The 13,044-nt window shown below is 37.0% G+C and overlaps 1 protein-coding gene across 1 annotated transcript; it reads left to right on the forward strand.

The window, feature by feature from the left end:
* The first annotated feature begins 48 nt into the window (after positions 1–48).
* sf3a3 (splicing factor 3a, subunit 3) lies at positions 49–8,587 on the forward strand. Its single transcript, XM_088602758.1, has 17 exons — positions 49–414; positions 1,224–1,271; positions 1,649–1,701; positions 2,074–2,179; positions 2,323–2,395; positions 2,738–2,829; positions 3,272–3,354; positions 3,494–3,632; positions 4,029–4,097; positions 4,189–4,256; positions 4,743–4,850; positions 5,121–5,190; positions 5,380–5,544; positions 5,983–6,093; positions 6,571–6,661; positions 7,698–7,753; positions 8,256–8,587. The coding sequence occupies exons 1-17, from the start codon at positions 319–321 to the stop codon at positions 8,331–8,333; spliced, it is 1,506 nt and encodes a 501-aa protein (XP_088458884.1). The 5' UTR covers positions 49–318; the 3' UTR covers positions 8,334–8,587.
* The last annotated feature ends 4,457 nt before the right edge of the window (positions 8,588–13,044 follow it).

Here is a 13,044-nt window from a genome sequence, read left to right on the forward strand (position 1 = left end):
AAAGTATTAAGTGCTGGTTTGAATATCTAAATTGAATTCATGAATTATTTTTTTTCCTGTATTAACTTTTAAAATAGCGGTAATGATTTTGAGAAGTTACGACTTGACCAACACAAAAATGGACATGACGTCCCGGAATCTTTCGACTGCGTTTGTTGTTTCTCAGTTTGACACCGGACACTTTAGGGAGATGCTTTCCGGTAGTCTGTGATGTGGTGCGTGTTGCATTCGCCTCCGTCTGTGTGTTGTGACTGTACGGGAGTGAAGCGGGAAAGGCCACAACTTGTCTTTTGTATTTGTTTCTTGTTTCATTAAAACATGGAGACCATTTTGGAGCAGCAGCGGCGCTACCATGAGGAAAAAGAAAGGCTCATGGATGCCAAGACAAAAGAAATGCTACACAAAAAAACTACGGTAACTTGCGCAGCACCCGCCTTTGAGTTAGGCCCGTGTTTGTGGACCCGCAGATTCCGGCAAATTAGGACAAACCTTTTTTTAGAAAAAAGAAATCAGTAGGACGGTTCTGTGTTGTTTATTTTAATGTTGCAGAATACTTAGTTTTAGACTGCATAAATAAATACTAGGTGCTTTAAGGTAAGAGATTTCAGAGGCGGTTTTCAAGTTGTGGTGCACTGTTGTTTTCAGTGTTTTTATTCACAACCGCATACTTTAACTAATTACCTGTTTGAATGTAAAAAATGTAACCGCTTTCCTTGTTTTTGAGGTATTGGGTTTCTTCTACGCGTGTGAATACGTTTTTTAAACATTTTATTTTTGACCATATGAAGCAAACGATCTGCTTGCAGTTTTTGATTTTCCTTCACCGAGATGGAGAGCTGCTTGTGAACTTGAATAGATGGGCTGATATTGCTTCACATGAGTTATATTCACCCTTTGTATTCTAGTGAAAAATTAGCAATCGAAAGTGGGATGCAGAAATAAAGTAGCCGGTGCCTTTTAACTTGCCCTTTCACCTATTTCTTTATTTAAATTATAGTCTTATTTGGAGGTGTAATTAAAAGTTCTTAGTATTATTACAAATTCTAGTAGTACTTTGGAGGATACAGTGACAGGTAACTTTCTGCTTCAAGCGACATAATTACTGTCAGTGATTTTGTCAACTGTGACGTTGGTCACACTCATATGTGTGCCGTATATGTATGGATTTTGGTAAAGTATACATTCTGATTTGTCACAGAGCTGATTTTCTCTTTCTTGTTTAGTTAAGGGACCAGATAAACTCAGATCACCGGACAAGAGCGATGCTGGATGTGAGTAATGCGTTTATTTCCTATCTTAAGTCCTACAGCCACGTCGGATATTTGCTTGATTTGAGGTCCTTTTTTATTTCATGGGTAATTAAATAACATCCAGGAATTGGATGCTTGGTGAGACAAGCTTGGCTTAACCTGCTTGGTTAAACCCCGTTCAGACCGAGAGAACCAAGGGGCAGCTGCAAGGTGGAGACGGGTTTGAGTTGAGTATATGTAGCGAGTTGTGTCATGATGATGGTGACTAGGTACAGCTCTGTGAGACTGACTTGTCACCCTTCCTACACTTCAGTTAATAACTTCCATAATAAAATATAAGATTGTACCTTGTTAAGTATGTTTTAGAAAATACAATAGCATTTTAATTGCTTTTCCAGAGGTACATGGAAGTGAGTGCAAATCTGCGGGATTCCTATGAAGATAAAGATGGGTGAGTCTGTGGATCCAGCAGTTATTTCTGTTGGTATTGATATAAACACGTCATTGCAGAATGATTAAAAATGCTGCATGAACTCTTACTTCAGATGATCTGATTTTCGTTAACGAGTAGATTGCCAAACTAAATTGTTCTGCTGTGCTCTGAACAAATCACCAGAGAGTACCAGATTCTCCAGTTGCCTGTTGGTAGATTTGTCATACAAAGGAATTAAAACTAACTTGCTTTCACATATTGAGCAGGTAACATTTTGAGATGACTTTATATAACCATGACATTAGTAGATATTTACAAATGCATTTCTAAATATTTGGGGTTTTTTTTTATTTGAATATAATGTTTCTTTCTGCGTGCCTGTCCTCACAGAATGAGAAAGGAGGAGCTCAGTGCTATTTCGGGACCAAATGAATTTGCTGAATTCTACAACCGGTTGAAGCAGATAAAGGAATTTCACAGAAAACACCCCAATGAGGTGAACTTACAAACAACACAACAAGGCATTTACCTGAGATTGCAGTTTAATTATGATCTAACGTTTCATATTAAACATGCTTTTCTGTTCCAGAACTGTTTATCCTTCTTTCTTAATCGTGTTAATGTTTTTTGATCATTTAGATCTGTGTTCCCATGTCTGTTGAATTTGAAGAGCTAATGAAAGCCAGAGAAAACCCCAGTGAAGAAGCACAGAGTAAGACGAAAATCTTTTGAGATTAATCCAATTATGATTTGGAAGGAAAGCAAATCCTTTTTACATGAATGCATTATCTAACTCCTTTCACAGTAAATCTTTTCTTAGATCTCTTCCTAGTCTCTTTCTTTAGTTTATTTTGTGACCTTGTTGACTTTTTTTTTCTAGTGGTATTTCTGCATTGTTAATGTCAGAGATGTAAACTTGATGAAGAAGGCAGAATTATGACTCAGAATAACAGTTATTTGGTGATGTTATCTTGAGTAACAAATATCTTAAGTTGTGTTCTAACCTATTGTTCGTTAAACACTCACTTCTTAATGTTTTTGTAAATATTGTTAGATTTAGTTGAATTCACTGATGAGGAAGGATATGGGCGATATCTTGATCTTCATGATTGTTACCTGAAGTACATCAACCTGAAAGGAGCAGAGGTAAGATCTTGGATTTAGCTTTATTTTGTTTCACTTGTGCACTTGGATATCATTAACTGCTGGATAAGGAAATAAAAATGGGTATTTGATCAGGATTGTCCATTTGGGTACGAATAGATCATTGTTCCTACCAAGAATCTGCTTTATGCATGGATAACTTTCAAGAAGTGCTTTGTGTCTTAGATCGATTTTCATTTAGTTGTCTTTTGTGTTGTCTGGGTTGCAGTGCATTGTAAATCTGAAGACATTGTTGTCCTGACTTTGTCGGTACCTTTGAGAATTTTGAGATTAATGTCTTTCAATATCGCATTCCATCAATCTCAGGAATATAACCACTCTGCATTTGCCTGCTTCCAGAGCCACAACCTTTTTTAAAGAGTCCATCGAAAAAGTACACAATTATCAAAAGGAGGTCTCACTAATGTTTCTTTTTTCTTTTTAGAAAATTGAATATATTACGTATCTGTCAACATTTGATCAGCTATTTGACATTGCAAAAGAAAGAAAAAATGCAGAGTACAAAAAGTAAGTCCAAGTTTGTTGCTTCACATTTTTCTCAGATCTGTAATCTTACATTAGTTTTATTCGTTGTAAAGATGTCATGACCGCCGTAACACAGCTGTCTATTCAAGAAACGCACTCAAATCTTTTTGTTCATCTTTAGGTACCTGGAAATGCTTTTAGAGTACCTTCAGGACTACACTGACAGAGTTAAGCCCTTGCTAGATCAGAATGAATTGTTCAACAAAATACTTAACGAGTTTGAGAAGAAGTGGGAAAATGGTACCTTTCCTGGCTGGCCGGTATGTTTACCAAAGTGCTTGAGTTCCAGAATGCTCACGTTAAAAAAAAAAAAAAAAAAAAAAACTTGGTGTACTGTTTTATTATTGTATTATTTTTGTGCAGTTGCACAACTATGACGGGGCTGCTGTTAAATGTTTTATCACTTTTTGCTGTTAGAGAAATTGCATATTAATGAACTGTAAACTGCTAATAAGTACCATTATCCAAATATACAGTTAGTTAATGGAAATAAAATTAAAGGCAATGTCACATTATGTAGTTTAAAAAGAGAAACTTCGGCCGTGGGCATGTAAATGTATTTGAGCGTCTGTGTGTTCCTGGTTGGAAAATAATTTGGGTTGTCGGCAATTTCCGTGGGAAAGAGTCAGCTCACTTCTGTTTTGTCTTCTTAACAGAAAGAGACTAGTAGTGCACTGACCCATGCTGGAGCTCACTTAGATCTTTCTGCGTTTTCGTCTTGGGAGGTAAGATATATTTTCCACGTGTTAGCATGACGTGTAAGTTGCCTTTTTAATTCCTTTCTTACACACAGTGCTTCTTCCTGTTCCCAAACAGGAGCTGGCATCTTTGGGGTTGGATAGATTGAAGTCTGCTCTCATGGCTTTAGGCTTGAAATGTGGAGGGTAAGTATGGTTAGAAAAATTAATTTGATATCCTAGCCATTTCAATGCACATCTTCGCTTCATTTCTATCAAAACCAAAATGTCATTGGCATGACTTTTCCTACCAGTCAATCAGATCGGAACTCTTTGGCCTCTGGTGAATGCTGCTGTACTTTTTGTCCTTTGATCCCTGGTTCAGACTTTAGTGGACACAAGTGTCATCATCCTTTTGTGTTGTATAAAACGACACACTCGTGCATATCCTTTGTGGTTTTATATATAGTCTTTCCTTGTGTGTGTGTGGGATCTGGTTGGTTTTGTTCCACTGTAGTAGAGCTCACCTGATGCCCCTCCATATTTGATCCTTATCCAGTGGTCTCCATGTCTATGCACCCGTCTCTCTTTATAATATTAGAAAAGATAAAAAAAATGACTGTTAAAAGGGTGTGAAAGTAATATTCTGTTGAGTGCGTTTTTATCAGATTACGGTGTTTATTTCTTATTAAGGACTTTAGAGGAAAGGGCACAGAGGCTTTTCGGCACAAAGGGAATGTCTCTAGAATCACTGGATCCCTCGCTTTTTGCCAAGAATCCCAAATCCAAAGGACCAAAAAAGTAAGAATCTTTACAGTTACCTATTTATTGAATATATCATGTTCAATTTGATATTGTTTCATATCGTATATGAATTATGTCATGGCAATGTAAAAATCAGAAAATAATACTGGTCAGATATTAATCCCAAATTTAAAGTGATTGGTGTGTCTGCTAAAAGCATGTTTTCCCACGATTCTTGACTCTCTTGTCTGATGATGTCTTTCACACCACAATTGTCATGTGGCCCTGTGCTGTTTCTAAAGTAAAAGATTCACATTGTTTTTGTAGGGACACAGAACGTAATAAAGAAATTGGTTTCCTTGAAGCGCAAATCTACGAGTACGTGGAAATCCTAGGGGTGAGTTGTTGATCGTATGGAGCTGTAGTATTATTACCAACACTGTTGCAGTTAAAAAGGATAATTAAATTGTTTGATACAGTTTTGATAGAAGCTGATGAAGAGACCCTTTTCTCACGTATGTTACTGGAGAGAAACAGCAAGTCTGGCAGTGGCCGGCACCTCACATGATCCTCACTGTTTCCGTAGGAACAAAGGCAGCTGACTCACGAGAACGTGCAGAGGAAACAGGCACGCACAGGGGAGGAGAGAGAGGAAGAGGAGGAGGAGCAGCTGAGCGAGAGCGAGAGTGAGGATGAAGACAACGAGATCATTTACAATCCCAAAAACCTGCCCCTGGGCTGGGATGGCAAGGTACACACCCTGATTTTTACCCTGGCCTTTACACTGTCCACAGCAGGTCCTGGTGACTTCCTAAGACAGGTTCCTAAGTCATTCATCTTTGATGTGTAAATGCCAAGCACCCTCCAAAATATGCCACTGCCTTAATACATTGAAAATACTGAAAAATATAGGTTTATAATTAGTGGTTAATATTACACCCACAGAAGCCTGTTTGTTTGGCAAAAAATACACAATTCACTGGTGTATTTCATCTATATTGATATTTTTATAGCATGGCTTACAGACCAAGCACTGAAAAAATCCAGTCCCCAGCTAGTGCAGATGTGCATGCCTGTCATCCAGTTTCTGATTTTAATGAAAGTGATATTTAATAATATCTTTTGAATGATCAAATGATACAGCTACGTGTCCTTTGAATTTTTTGTTCCTGTTTTTTTATGCTTTCAGCCCATTCCATACTGGCTCTACAAACTTCATGGTCTGAACATTAACTACAACTGTGAGATATGTGGAAACTACACTTACAGAGGACCCAAAGCGTTTCAGCGTCACTTTGCGGTAAGTTTTTACAAAAATGTAAAAAATGCCAGTAAAGGTAATTCTTTCTTTATGATGCGCAGTTTAAATTGTAGGCGATTATGTGTGAAATAAGGAAGTATAGGCTTGATAACAAGGAAAAAGATCATCTGCATTTGCAATTTTAAGATTTATTAATTTGTCCTTTCCAGATGCTTTGAATTGCAAATGTAGTAAAATTTGCACATTATATTCAGCGGTCCCTAACACAAGGTTAGCCATTCATCTTTTGTAAAGGAGCAAGTAAAGTTTATTCTTCTCTTTTCAGCCTGGAAAAGAAACACAACATTTCGGCTTTTGAGCTTTCTTCAGGTGTCCGAAACGTTGTTTCTTTTCTTCTCTTTTCAGCACGGAATAAACCTATACTTGTTTCTTTGCAGCCTACGCATGCTGACGCAGCTCCCTACTTGTATATCTTTTGTGTTTTTTAAATCTCCTCACGGTTTCCTTTGCCATCAGGAGTGGCGTCATGCTCATGGCATGAGATGTCTTGGCATTCCCAATACTGCCCACTTTGCCAACGTCACACAGATTGAGGATGCAGTTTCACGTGAGTAGAATATCTCAGTAAATCAAACAGTAAATCTCAGTAATTCTTAAAATCAAACTACATGTAAAGCAAAATGTTACTTTTTAACATCTTTTCGAAGTGGAGCCATTTTTTTGGAAGCAATGTTTGTAGGTGTGCAGATATGTAAATAATAGGTTATTTAGTGTTTTCAGGTATGTTTTTACTGACTCCCAAGTAACTCACTATTCAGAATTGTGCCAGTTCAGATCACTGGTGGCCAGGATTCCCCAGATGGCAGTGTGCCACCAGGATAGGGTTAAGATACTCTGCTTTCTGGCAAATAGTGTCTTCCTGCATCCTTCGTGCTGAGCGTCCAGGTCTTGCATAAATGTACTGTTTCTCCTATCAGAGCTTCTTCTGCGCTGGTTTGCAGTGTAATGCGGCCACTTCTCTTTTTAAGTGAAAAGTGATGAGTGGATGGCACTAGGCAGCTGATTAGTATTCATCATTGACAGGGATTTAGCCCAGTTTGTGCCCAGGAGTCCTTCACTTGATTAACTGGCTGTGCTCTGTCACAAATGCAGGACTGTTTTTATTGCAATTTCTTTCTTTTACTGCTGTTATTCTGCCTGTTGTGGCTTAAATTTTGTGAATTCAGTTCGTCCTTCCAATGGATATGATTTATTACTTGTATGTACTCTCAAATTGTTGTGAGCACTCATTTGAACCTAGTACTCTGTACACCCCAGGTAATGACACATATGAAGATCTAATTCTTTCCAGAGTGGATACAGCCTTTTGCTGGGTGAACGAGTTATAAAAAATAGTGATTCAGCTGAGTAATTTATGTAACGGTTAACATTGCCATTAAGAGCATTATGCAGTTCAATTTCTTTTGTGTTTTGAATGTTAGAAAATGCTCTATTTTCATTTAGATTAGAATAAGATTAATAAAAGGCTTAATTCTTAACTTTAGTGTGTCATGGTTTAATAATGAGACATCAAGCCATTTGAATAGACTGGCATTCTAAAATACATTTTAAAGACGGGATCTGCATTATTGTTTTTTTAATAGTTTGGGCCAAGCTGAAGACACTGAAGGCATCTGAAAGATGGCAACCAGACACAGAGGTGGGTTCATTTTTACAATGTTTTAATACTGATATGAAGAGCTCAGTCAGAGTAGCCATGGTATTGACACACAGACACAAATACTGTTTTTGTAGCCTAGATCAATGAACAGGTGACTGGTGTTGCTTGTTGGAGATTGATGGAGGGAATGTGATAGGGTGGTTGTGTAAGGTTAACATCTTGGAAGTTTGTATTTTTCTTTTGAAGTCCACTATACAGATACAACCCTGTATCCTTTCAGTTCCTTGAACATTTTTTATTTTATTAATTTGTTTTAAAAAAATGACCACTTATATATAGTCATGTATAAGAATAAGGGCACAAATGAGTTTATTGCATTATTCAGAGTCCCAGTATGGTATTCCCCAAATCCTAATTGTGTTCCAGTTCACATACAAGAGACAGAAAATTACAAAATCCAAACAATTCCTGTAACAACAGGATAGTGAGAAAAGAAAATGGCCACAAGATGGAGTTAACGGCTCATTGTTTTTATCTACAGGAGGAGTACGAAGACTCCAGTGGAAACGTGGTCAACAAAAAGACATACGAGGACTTAAAACGACAGGGTCTGCTGTAAGAATGAACATTGTGAAGGAAGTCTGTGCGAGATGAAAGGCTCTACCCTCCTGATTTTATCCCATTTCACAGCTGAGGCACAAATCTCATTGCTTTGCAGGATGTTTTATTTTTTACACCTTAACTCAGCTGTAACATTTTGTGTCATCCAATTACATAACATTGCTTTTGTTTAAATTCTTCATTGGCCAACTTTTGTTGAAAATGATCTTGTCTGTGATCTCACTGTATTTAATAAAATTGACAGGATTTTGATTTCCTGGTTTCTTTGTCGCTTACTATTCCTTGTGCAATGGGATTGGGGTTCTTGTTTTAATTGGTTGCATTCAGTTTAATACACTTCAAGCCAAACGTGTCCATTATAACAAACAGGTCAAATCCTGGTACAGTTGTATGAAAAGTAAAGATGTTTGGGGAAAAAAACAAGTCTTCAAATTCCACTTCTGGGATCCACACAAAATATGAAAACCAGAGAAATACAAAGTGATTTTTTTTCACTTATATGTTAATAGAACGAGCAATGCTTATTTAAAGAAGGAAAGGGAAAAGCATTCCTTTTCCTGTGATTGCAATTTATTTTCCTAATCCCTGAAAGACCTTGATTAACATACAAGAGAAAATAAAATATAGGAGCAAATGTCCCACCCAGTGTCTCAGAAAATTTATTTTATGTTTATATAGGAGAAAGTTTTTGTTTGTGTTTACTTTATCTGCATCATTTTAAATTGTACATTATGAAGTTTTCATTTTTCCAGGTCCCACCTTGATATCTTCAAGTAAATATCAAAATTCAGTTTTTTTTAGTTACTTGACATTTTGTAGTTGTAAGAAATGAACATGGTGCATGCAAGTCGGTGACAACAAGTTGATCAGATTTCTTTAAGAAGGAAATGATCAAAAGATGTTCTGGTCTTAATATTCTTTATCTATTCTAGAGCAGTTTATGAAAGTGCATTGCTGTTAATTTCTCATCCTTGTTAAAAATGTTACATTTTTTTCAGAAAAAGATCTACAGGAAAATGTCCTGTGTTTCTATTTTGAAATAATGTAGCTGTGCATGGTTTTTACAACTGCAGTACATGGATTAAATATCTTGCATTAATTGCATTCATAAATGTAAGCAATTTACTGCGCAAAACCACAGAGCTGTTATGTAGTTTAAAAGATCCCTTTTGTTAACTCAAAATGATCCGATTACCTTTGTTTGCAGTCTTTTCTGCAAATATTTTCTATTGTTCTGGAAGGATGGTGGCATAAATGTGTCATAAAGAACTGTGTTGTGTGTCACTTGTTATGAGTTAGAAATCCCCCTAACCTTCTCTTTACTTGTGCTTATGACCAACATAGGATTTCTTGTCCTGTGAAATTTGAGAAGCTATACAATTTTTAGAAGAGTGAGATATTGGAGGTTTGGATTGTTTGAAATAATGGTTAATATAATCCAGGATCAAACACAGGGTTTATGGTGAAACCCAACCTTACCTAAGAGAATTAGGTATAAAATTCTCTAAACACAATCCAACAGTCACTTTTATGTGGTTCTTTTTTATGTAAAATAGAATCTACTGTCTTATCCCATCACCACCCCCAAGTTGCCACATTCTGCACTTAAAGATTTTATCTTTCCTGGATTCCAATTTAGCACCTTTAAACAGAACAAAAAAAATGTTACTATAGTTGGATGACTATAAGCCTTGATGGTTTTAATTTGTTGCAGCACATAAGGATTACAAGATGTCTTGAGCTACTTTAAAAAGGCTGAAATAATCCCTAAATGAGAGAGCCAAAACTAACAAAGTGCACTTGTCCTTTGTTTACCCAGGAGCTCAAGTGTGGCATGTGTGCTTAGACCTTGAAGAGCTGTGCACACACTGGAGTTTCATCCAGCGGGTTCAGGAAAACCATGTAACATTTTTTTTCTGTTCTAATGAATGGCTGCCAGTCTGTCTTAGATATCGTTTACTTCTGTTGTAGCAAACAGCCTTTTAAAGACTTACATTTTTGTTGTGGCTTACAGCCATTGTTGAGGTGCAATCGTAACATGAGAAAGCAAGCTGAATTTCACTGAAATGTTGAATGTCTGTGACATATACTATGCATACCCTGCTTGTTAAACGAAGGAGATCAGTTTAGCATAAAAAATTGCTTCCTCTCTGTAGCTGAAAAAGCTATCTAACGTTAATATATCAAATCAGGAACTATTTTTGATGAATCTTTCTTTTCACTGAACATTGTTCTGACTAATTAGCATCTGTTGGTGTCTTAGGCCTAGGGGAGGCTTAGCTGTGTCCTCAAAGGCTCTACTGTTGACTAAAGGTAACCCAATCGCAAAAGCCACTATGATAGTGATTAATGGTTGCCATAGATACCCCTTTATGAAACCTGCACTCAGGCTGCGAGAACAAATGGAGTTCACTCAAAGTACAATAAGACCACACATTCCCCCAAGTGTATGGTTATATTCCTGTTTTTCTTTTGCCTTAGAAATTGAAGAAATTGTTTTTAAGTATACAAATCATACATTCAAAACAGCTAGCACCTGCAGGAAAGGTGACATTTGCATGATGATCCAAAGGGTTATCAAGACTGATAGAGTGATTATGAAAAACTCTGGATAAGCAGCGGTCATGGAAACGCCTGTGTGCAGAGATGTCTAGTGAATGCAAATCCTATTAAAACAATAGTCATAGGTGGAAGTCAATAGGTGCACACCACTTAGGCAGAAAATGTTTACATTTTCTGACAGGAGATCAAGTTCAAAAGACAATCTGTCCTGTTGGTATGAACGTAAGAAAATGAGCTTGGCATACACAGGATTGGAACAGGAAATTGATCAAGAATGTGCCTTTGGATTTTGTGCCTTCTGTCTGAGAAGTGCCTCTCTGTCTCCAGAACTTCACAGACAGTTGAGTGCTTCATGGAACTGCTCTGTCAATCTCTCCACCTTGTTCCATTGAAGTTGAGTAGCCTGTCTGCTTCCATCGTCCAGAGCGCCTTAAGGGAAGAGAAAGGGAAAATTTCACCATGGTTCCACAGCAATAAATTACATAAAAGGAAGTGATTCATACCTCCCACGTGTATAGTGTTGATGTTTTTCAATTTTAAGAACAGCTAAATTGACGTTATGTTTATTCTGAGCAAGTGGCCTTCTTAACCTCTTGATACAGTCTGCATGGGAGTTAAAGTTCACTGGATTGCAGTATTTTTTTAAAGGCAATGCATTTGTGACTGCTCATTTGCATTCTGATTTTTTGTCATTTGTAACAAGGTGCTCTGAAAAGGTGGTGTCAGAGCCCCTAATTTTTCATTAACCCACTTTTTTTCTTTGAATGAAAAATGGGTTCAAGGGTCAAAGGTCAGGCAGAGTGTATTCATCCTTTTGTGTTCTGCGTTGAAATTGGAGACTAATACATCCCCTCTAAAACCACAACAATCCACTGGAAACATCCATTTTGTCAATATGTACATTTAGGTAACCAAGTAACAAGATTACAGGTGTTTTAGACATCTTACTCCAACAAAAAGAATGTTGAGTGGGTATTTTTTAATAAGTGTTGATCTAAACTGCTACGTGGTGATGGTCAGCAATGTTTTCAAGTTGCAGTGGTAGTTTTGATTTATGATGAATGAGAAAGAAAGACCATCTACCTCACATCCCAAAACATGGATTAGATTAATTGAAGTAATCCGTTAGATTGTGTCCTGTAGCCTAGCTTCACAAAATGCAACTCTTCATCACTGCAGTGCTTTTCCTTCCATTTCAAGGAACGTGAAATTCTGAAATTGAATCTGCAATTCTCAGGCATTATTTTATTTTAATAATTAACATTTTAGAACATTAGTTAAAATAGTTTAAACTACACTGTTCATTTATGAGCAAAAGTCAATTAAATGTAGCAGTTGTAGAAAAGTCTTAAGTATTTGTCTACAGTATATGTTGATTTACTGTAGGACTCAGGATTACTTAGATTTGTAATGTGTTCTTTTGTTTTGTTGGCCTGTATCTGGAGATTCTTTCAATTTCAAAATGAAACAAAGACCATATCACTTGGAAATAACAGAGCAGAGTCCCGCCAGTATCTAGAACATGTTTTGTGTCTATGGCAAGCAGCAGGCCCAGTTCTAGACTTTTAACTGGAAAGTTCTGAGTTAAAATTCCTGGTTAGAATTCCTGTTGTTCCGTTTTGCAAGGTGACTCACCCAACTTTGCTCTAGCAAAATACTCATCTGTAGAAATGGGTCCTTTGGATAAAAGCATAAGTCAAACAGGCAGAACTTTTTAAACAAACAAACAAACAAACATGTATGACACTGAAAAACAAAAGATGTCCTGAAACAAATACAAGTTTTAGTAATTCAAAGCTTACGTACAGTCCACTGAAGTTCAACCACCTCTGAACACATAAACACACTGTAATAGGGGGTAAAAATTGACAGTGATTTCTAAAAATGCTTAATGCTTGCAATAGATTAGGTGCCCCCTGTGTCTTAGTGTGTGAGGGGGATTTTCACCATTATGTTCAATCTTCAGAGCACCAGGGTAATTTAAAAACAGCAGAGACTTTGTCACTAAGCACCCCTGTCAATCAGTGTCGGGCCCTTGGTGTCTCACATAACAGAGTATAAGGGGCGCATAAAGGGACAATTGTTGTCAAGGGGCTTTTATGTCAAATAAAAAGGTTTTTAATTTCACTTTGTTACGCTGAGAAATC

This window comes from Lepisosteus platostomus, chromosome 13 (genome assembly GCF_059453375.1).
Source record: "Lepisosteus platostomus isolate fLepPlt1 chromosome 13, fLepPlt1.hap1, whole genome shotgun sequence".
Taxonomy (NCBI): domain Eukaryota; kingdom Metazoa; phylum Chordata; class Actinopteri; order Semionotiformes; family Lepisosteidae; genus Lepisosteus; species Lepisosteus platostomus.

Excerpts from the sequence above, each read along its gene's own strand:
- sf3a3 (XM_088602758.1), top strand. The coding sequence starts at position 319 with ATGGAGACCATTTTGGAGCAGCAGCGGCGCTACCATGAGGAAAAAGAA. Across the intron at positions 3,355-3,493 it reads AAAAATGCAGAGTACAAAAA|GTACCTGGAAATGCTTTTAG; the intron begins GTAAGTCCAAGT and ends GTTCATCTTTAG. Across the intron at positions 6,662-7,697 it reads GATTGAGGATGCAGTTTCAC|TTTGGGCCAAGCTGAAGACA; the intron begins GTGAGTAGAATA and ends TTTTTTTAATAG.